Raw genomic sequence first — 8,881 nt, 5'->3', positions numbered from 1 at the left:
TGTGAACAAATTTGAAAATCTTGATAGGCCTAATTTGAGTGCTCAACCTACCTAAACAAAAAACAATTAACTAATCGAGAAAATTATTATGAAGGCAGTGGCACTTTACAAGTAACTTGATTATAGCCACTAACCCCACCTTAGGTACGCCTATATTAGATCATAGTCTTCTCCCTTTAAAGCCCTTATTTTTTTCTTTGGACGGTCATTGTAATATTACAACTATCATTATTTAATATAGAACCTCCCTAGCATCTTTTTTTTCCGACTAGAAAGATATTTATTCAAACTCTCCTAAACATTGATTGCCATCAAATTGCATCAATTTTTAGGGGAGAAAGCACAAGCCTGTCTCTGAAACCAACTTCATTTCTACATATAAGACGCTTTTGGCGGGGTTTTAACACGTATTTTATCAAAGTACTTAACAAACTCAACTCTTTTATAAGCCTTTGAAGTCTTGAATTTTAAACTTCATTGTAATATTCCTTATGGCATGATGAGTACAAGCCCTATGGTGTGCTTCTAAAAAATATAAGTGATAAAGCAATGACAATATTATCGTGTCTATTAGAGATAAATATCAAAATTTCACTATGCCTATAAACTAGTCTAATCTGGTCGTAAAATATAGCTATGAGTTAATATTTTCTACCATGAATATAATAGTAATGTTTCAACTCATCGTTACCCTCAAATAGCTGCACAACACACATCATTTAGTTGGGGATAAACTCAACTATGATATTAGTAAATCATCAACAATTGAATTCTCAAGGAATAGAGGCTGACTATTGTAGAATGAGAGTTATTCATGTGTTCTTTATATCTTGAATAATTGCTTTAGCCATATGATACATAAATAGTCAGAAAATCATAGTCATTTGTTAGATTCAACTTGATCACAAACTAGAATTAATATCTCTAAATGGACACTTAAGTTTTAAAACATCCATTGAATCACAATCAGCTATATATGCTTGTATGTTCATATTATTATATATTTTTATTAGTCTATGTGAAATATGATTGTGTTGAGCAATCAAATTGTACTATTGTATCGGACCTCAAGTCAATTTCTTGTGCTCGCTGAGGGGGTGAGGAAGGTCCTCCCATAGCTTGGGTTCGAGTGCTTTGTAACAGAATTTTTTTTCTTTTCATATAATGCCCTGGCACTGTATAATCGAGCTCCCCAGCGTTGCAAAGTTTGTTGGGAGAAACGACAGAGAGCGGAGCGTTGCAACGCTATAGATTCAGTGCCGCAGCACTGTGTAGTAATGCAATATTTCGAGATGGACTGAACAGCTTTTTTTCTCATTTTTTCTGAATGGTGGTGTCCCTTGATGTTATTAACCTGTCTTTCTCTTTTGTTTTGTGGGTGAGAACAATGTCATAGAGAAGAGAGTGAGGAGAGAGTGAGAGAGAAGAGAGATATATATATACTTATTTATCCCATTTTTTATAGTGGATTTCTTGATTTGATGAGACTCCGTAAATTTTTTCTCATTTTTGAATTTTTCCACGTTAAATTCTAATGTCCTTTACTTTCCTCTGCACTTTCTATTTTTCTTGTTTGTTTCATTGCAACGTTTTACTTCCATCCACAGCAATTTCTTAATGTGGAATGTCCACATCATCTAATTTTGCACCAGTCCCATTTACCCAATTATTCAAATCCTCTCAGAAGTAGTGTTCACACATCTAGCTGTCTGATGCTTAATGATAAGATACTCTCATTCAAAAAATCAAGATAATTATCTGTAAGTAGCTCAGTTACAGAAATCAATGATCCTTCAAAAGAGCAAAACATCACCTCAAGATAATTATCAACAATTGTCTTGTTAAATATAAGACCAGCTGGGATCGTCGCAGGAAATATTTATCTATATCTTCAACCATTTGCTATTTTTCTATAGATATCCAATCAAATTGTATGTCTTTTTTTCTTTTCTCCTCTATAAAATATAAGAATATTTATGTTTGATTTATCCATAAAAAAACACTTTATAATTATATAACTTCATTGTTTTTTTAACAAGCATAATTTTTGAAAAATTTAAACAAGTCAATTATGAGCATACAAAAGAAAGCTCATCTCCAGACCGAATCGGATATGAACAACTTAATATAACCAAGCCAAGTCCAATCCATGACATACTTGACTCGGCTCAATTATGACTCTAAAATTGTTAATAGATTAAAGCAAACTCTTTACAATGAAATGATACAAAATCCACTATCAAGCATGTATAAGATTTTTATTTGGAACAGCTTTCTTACTGCTTCTTAAAGCAGCTTTTTAGTACCAAAATTTAAATTTACCATCTATGAAATCATAAGCATGTCAACAAATGAGAACAAGCAACAAAAGCTGCATAAGTTTATCTTACAAGTAAAGCATTTATGTGTATAGTTCAAAAGTTCTGTACAGTGGATTTCAAAACAAACTTCAACAAGGACCGTTACTCCATCAAAACCATCATTTCTACAGAAACAATACATTGCAGAATGACATTTTTCCAATGCAGAACATATGGTCCAGAGAAGTTGCAAAGCTACAAATATGTTGTGGTTCACAAGCTATGTACCTTCTGTTGAAAAGTTTTGTTGTTTGGTTGGTTCCTTCGACTGTACTCGTAGCTTTTCAAGAATGGCAAGAACCTCATGCATGTTAGGCCGATTTCTTGAATCATCGTCGAGGCATTGCAAAGCGAGGGCTGCTATTGTCTGAGCTGCTTTCTTCGAATAGCGACCCTCGAGCCTTGTGTCCATGATCCTTAGCATTCTCCTTTTGTCGTCGAGAAATGGCTTTGCCCAGTCCACTAGAGTGTCCTCTGCAGATCCTCTCTCATGATCCAGAGCTCGCCTTCCAGAAAGCAATTCCAACAACACAACTCCAAAGCTGTATATATCACTCTTTATAGATAGGTGACCTGCAATAGAGGAATTTATCATTCAGCATTAATGCAACTTGAATTTTCGTTTGGAGTGACATAATGGAGTTTTTGATAGTAAATAAGGATTTTTTTTTTTTTTTTGGTCAAGCTTTGCTTTCATGAAGGGTTGGTTGGCTTTGTTTCATTTGGCTTATGTTATTCTGCTATTGATGTTAAAAATTATTTTCTCTAACTCAACATCTATTATACCTTTTTCATACTTTTTCAGAAAAAGAATTTCGTAGTACAAAATTTTGAAAAATGATAAAAAAAATTATCATAGAAATGGAGACTGATTTTTATTGGCTGTTTTTTCTACCACAAAAATGGACAAAAAGTTATCTCAAACTAGCTTGAGAATCAGCCACAGAAAGCTATTAATGAAGCATTCATAAAACTCCATTTTTTGGGGGGCATTTAGGCCAATTAAGGCTTCGTTTGGGACGGCTTTTTTACTGCTTCTTAAAGCAGTTTTTTTAAATAAAAATTAAGTTTTTTTCTACTAGAAATTTGTTTTAAGAAGCAGCAAAAAAACATCCCAAACAAAGCCTAAGTCACACTCAAACACATTATATAAGCAAATTCTAAACTCAATACCTCCTAATTGATAGCCACAGCTCCCAATCAACAGATCAAGACGAGTTGCATATAAAACTTCATTCAAAACACAATTTTTTTTTTCTAAACAAAAGTTCTACAACCCTATCCAAAGGAGCTGGCACCTGCTTTATGGCAGCTCGTAAAACTCACTTATATAAAAAAGCTCAACCAAACGAGCTTTAAAGGCTTGCACGTTTGATCCACAACGCTGTTGATAGAAATTCTAAGTCAATACTTAACCATAAGAGAAAGATGCTAGGGATTTTAAATGCATGACTTCTAAACTTATTTATGGCCGACCAGAATTGCTTAGTCAAAAGCCAAACAATTGCGATAACGATAATAATTACATGATTGACTTTTTTGCTCCAGAAATAAAAAATTGAAGAAGGATGATGCCACAGCTTTGATTTCCATTGAAGAAAAAATTTGAAAGGATGAAAATGACAGGCTCCCAAATGATAATCATTTTAATAAGCAATAACAATATAGATATTTTTCATTATAAAATACCCTTTTATGCATACAATGCATTCTATGTTAATCTATGCAATCTAATTTTTGCTCAGTGAAGAAAATGCACTATGTAAACAAAGTAGCTGGTGAACCCATCATTAAGGGAGTTCTTAAAATTTTATTGTATTTTCAACTAGCAGAGATTTTTCTTTAAAAAGGGAAGGCATTTTTATCTAGTATTAGAGAAATTAGGATTGCAAACCTCCACAATCAAATTATGATGAAGTCTATAGTAATAGCAATGGGATGTAGCAACTAGCAATCAATAGGGTCAAAATATACAATGTTTTGTGTATTTATTTTGTGTTGATCTTCTTTTATGTTTTTTGTTCTATGCCACTCTCCACGGTTGAATTAAGCTTTATTTATTTCTTAACATTCTAAGGGACTGTTTGGTAGCACCCAGGATTTGATTTAAGTAGGATTTCGTAAATCCTCTAAATCCTATCTAGTATTAGAGAAATTAGGATTGCAAACCTCCACAATCAAATTATGATGAAGTCTATAGTAACAGCAATGGGATGTAGCAACTAGCAATCAATAGGGTCAAAATATACAATGTTTTGTGTATTTATTTTGTGTTGATCTTCTTTTATGTTTTTTTGTTCTAAGCCACTCTCCACGGTTGATTAAGCTTTATTTATTTCTTAACATTCTAAGGGACAGTTTGGTAGCACCCAGGATTTGATTTAAGTAGGATTTCGTAAATCCTCTAAATCCGGATTTCGGAAATCCTGAGGGGCCTAAATCTTCAAAAATGTTTGGTAACTTTCATGATAAAACCCATTAAATCTCATGTGATTGTTTGGCTATAGATCGGATTTATTGAGCGGACTCTTCCTCTCGAGCCAATGAATTTCGTAAATCCGGCGAAAAACAAGATTTCAGAAATCCGGGATTTAGCATGAAAAGGCGGAATTTTCCGTCTACGGCAGCTTTCATTTCCCGTGAGATTTGGTTTTGCATTTTAGGCCGATTGGCTGGATTTTGCTCAAATCCGGCCTAAATCCTTCTACCAAACAACCCCTAAGCATGAACTTTTTGTAGCCTCTCATGATAATGTACTTGGAAGTTAGATTTAACCTGTGGCAATGTATTCGGGAGCTGCATAACCACGGGTTCCCACCACCCTAGTTGAAACATGAGTCTTGTCTCCAGTGGGACCATTCCTCGCTAACCCAAAATCTGAGAGTTTTGCATTGAAATCCTGCAAACAGCTTATTTGTAAGGTACCTTAAGCGTCTGCAGGATCAATGAGTCTAGCAAGCAATAGTTATGGCAACGCAAAAATATACCGAGTCAAGAAGAATATTTGATGCTTTCAGATCTCGATATATCACTTGTGTCTCCAAGCCATGCAGGAAAGATAATCCTTGAGCAACATCAATTGCAATGTTAACTCTCATAGCCCAAGATATCTGCTGAGCCCCCCCTGCAAGATAAAAAAATGAACCAACAAATCAAATCAATAAGCTATGTGGAGTTAAATACTCACCACTACAAACGATCTATCTGCATTAGAATACTTCAAATATTTTTTTACAAATTTAGTGAAAAGAAATCATAATGATGAGCAGCACATTAAGTATTAATCTATAGTTTTGTTGAGAAGATAAAAATGTAAACGTGCCGTTGGGACTTGGGATCATTATTTATAACTGAATTGAAAGAAAGCAAGTAAACTCCCTAACATATCTGTCTGTTTTGTAAAGTAAAAAATTTACTATGGAAATTTGCAGGATAAGAATTCAATTCATAAATGGCAACTTCTGATGAGGATCTCAAAGCCTCAACATGATAATCATACTTTTAATGCTGTAAAAAAAAAAGGCATTAATGGAAGGGAAATTAAATCAGAAGCATACTTTTAAAAAGATGGTTCTCCAAGCTTCCTCTTTGCATGTATTCATAGACTAGAAGTTTGTTGTCAGAATCTGAGCAGTACCCAATGAGCTTCACCAGATTTTTATGACGAAGCTGGCCTAGATATGTCACTTCCGCCTGTAAGTCAACAATCGAGCTCAGTTAGACGAAGATGCACTTTTCTTTTTATAAAAACAGGCCAAAAATATGCACATTGGAACATACAAGCCATTCTTTGTGTCCTTGAAAGCTTTCCCGTTTAAATTTCTTGATAGCAACAACGATGCCAACACCAGGTTTTGTGGGAGCATGAGAGCTCTCATCAATCCACCCTTTAAAGACTATTCCAAATCCTCCTTCGCCAAGATAAGAATCTGAACGGAAGTTCTTAGTCGCGGCTTTGAGGTCATTCAAGGTAAAGGACTTTAAGCTCGTTGTAGGCAACGATGCATCACTTCTGAATGATGAAATGGAGCTAGCAATAGCCGTTAAGGTTGTTTTGCTTGAAGCCGTTGAGCTGGTAGTATTACTGCAATGCAGTGAATTTTCTGAACGAAAAATGACAATTCTTATTTGGAAATTACATAGAAATAATTCATAGAAAGAAAATCAATAATAGTTCATTAAAGGAAATCAAATGATACAAGAGGATTGAACACCAGAACTACCAAGAATATACATTGAAATGGGCAAGAAAAGATAACAGCAGCTGAAATTTTTACTTATTTCCTCACATGAAGCGATGAAGAAGACAAATGTGCAAGTATAAAAACCAAGCTTTACGCATGAAGCTGATACAATAATCTAAACAAAGGTAAAGATATTAATATTTCCAAGCATTGTGATTACCAAAGCTTCTCATAATTTCAAATTGCTTCTCAACATAGAGTGCATATGTGCTTACGCAACCATCAGAAGTTACTTCTAATACAGATGTTAAAGGACCAGTTAGCCCATGAACAACAAGCTTTTTATTGCGGGATTGATAAGACACATTTTGGAGATCATCTCATACGAGAGATTATCATGTAAGTAGTCCGGACGCGTCTAGAGGCCAATCCAAACTTTCCACGTCACCCAATGCACTGTGTATTGGTGACGTGGTGCATCTAGATTGGCCTCCTGACTCGTCCAGACACCACGCGTAATAATTTTTCCATCTCATAGAAGGTTCAAATACAGTGTTAGGATTAATTAACAAATGAAGTACACTTTTTTTTCTTTAAAAATAAAGCAGTGAAGACCATTTTAAACCTATTTCCTTCCATATGTTATTAATCCAACCATATAACGGAATGAAATTCTAGTACATGTTTAACCATTTTTTTAGATGTCTAGTGTCAGATGAAACACCTTTCTGATGTTAATTATAATAGAATACTACAGGCTTATAGTAAGTAATGCATATTGACCTGAAATTTTATAAAATATACCATATGCCAATCCATCTAATCCCCCAAAACTTATAAATAGCGAAGCTTACATATATACTTGAGACCTTGATATATTAAATAGATCCCCAACAAGCAATAAGAAATCAATGCATCTCATTCAAGTGATTAGCTACAACTCTTTTAAAATATGCAAGAATCAAAGTACTTACGGTAACTCTACTGATGTTCCAGATCACATTATGGATAAAAAAATCCTAAATTCAGGTAAAAACTAGGATCTATAACAATTGAGATGATTTTCAACTTATTTAAAGAGCTCTCTATCTACAGCAGCTGCTCTATTAGCAAATCTTAGCGCAGACTGAAGTTCCATGGCTGCACAAAGGTTCTTCAACCAAAGTAAGAAAGTAAATGTAACCATAGAACGATGGCACGCCACCGTTGATCAGAAAAGGAAGAGGAAGGCGAGGGGAGGATCACAGCTTCAAACTCAAAAAGGAATAACAACAAAAGCAAACCCTAATAACAACTCAGAATCTTGAATCCTACAAAAGCGCTCATAAAAATCCCACCTTTAATCCATTTCCAAACATAAAATAGAGAGAGAGTAAAAAAAGCTTTAAAAAGCCGTACTCGAAGCAAACGGTGAGGAAGAGTTGGCGCATTTAGCCGATCTCCCGTAGCAGTTTCCCATCGGCGGCGCCACCGTTCTCTAACGGAGGAAACCATTAATTCCAAACAAATATAAAAGAGGAAAGAAAATATGAACAGTTTAAATGGGAGGGAGCCCTCTTCTTTGACTGCAGACATCAGTCAAAGCTTTAAAGCGGAATCCGCCACTACGGTGACCTCCGTATAAGACAGAAAAGCGAAAGCAAGGAACTTAAAGGCACCGAGATCATCCGCTGGCCCAGCAAAGATAGAAAATTCTCGCCGCTGTCTATCTGTCAATTCCCCAGCGCACAAATTTGAAACGCTGAAGCTTACCAACAAGCTTAAATTTAAAAGTGGGATCTTTTTTCCAAACAGTAGAGCTCATCGATACGTTGGACCACTGCCATCCAGAAAATCGTTGAAACTGCGACCTAACCAAAAGAAAACTGCATTATGATGAACATCACTCCGGATATCATGGAAAATATCTAGATTGGATCTCTGAATTAAATTTAAACAAAAGAAAATTTCAAAATTATTAAATTTATTTCTAACAGGAGCTCATCAAATTTTGCAGCTGAATTTATTTCTAAGATTTTTTTGATATAACTGTACATTTTGATGTTTATATTTGATAAGATTTTTGAATACTTCACACGATTTATGTCTTCTAATATTTTTTGATGACTCATACCTTCTAAAGTTTTTGCCTTCTTAGATTTTTAGATGAGTGAAAATAATGCCTTATTTTGGTGTTAAAACTGCATTATTTTTTTGATATTCCTTTAGGGGGATTTAGTAGATGGAATTTGAAAAAAAAAAAAAAAAAAACTTCATTGATAATACAATTTTAATAGAAATATAAACCTTTATCTCTAATAGAAATAATTCTCTTAGAAATTCTAAAGAGAAAATAAT

General features: G+C 34.4%; 1 protein-coding gene across 1 annotated transcript; it reads right to left on the bottom strand.

Moving 5' to 3' along the window:
* Positions 1–2,344: 2,344 nt before the first annotated feature.
* Positions 2,345–8,395, bottom strand: LOC110105993 (probable serine/threonine-protein kinase PBL3). Its single transcript, XM_020835698.2, has 6 exons — positions 7,943–8,395; positions 6,141–6,463; positions 5,918–6,053; positions 5,348–5,484; positions 5,136–5,259; positions 2,345–2,933 (listed from the first exon to the last, which is right to left on the bottom strand). The coding sequence occupies exons 1-6, from the start codon at positions 8,001–8,003 to the stop codon at positions 2,581–2,583; spliced, it is 1,134 nt and encodes a 377-aa protein (XP_020691357.1). The 5' UTR covers positions 8,004–8,395; the 3' UTR covers positions 2,345–2,580.
* Positions 8,396–8,881: the final 486 nt, after the last annotated feature.

This window comes from Dendrobium catenatum, unplaced genomic scaffold, assembly GCF_001605985.2.
Source record: "Dendrobium catenatum unplaced genomic scaffold, ASM160598v2 fragScaff_scaffold_9, whole genome shotgun sequence".
In the NCBI taxonomy this organism is placed as follows: Eukaryota; Viridiplantae; Streptophyta; class Magnoliopsida; order Asparagales; family Orchidaceae; genus Dendrobium; species Dendrobium catenatum.
Note: the sequence above shows the minus strand (reverse complement) of the source record. Positions and strands in the feature narration are given on the sequence as shown.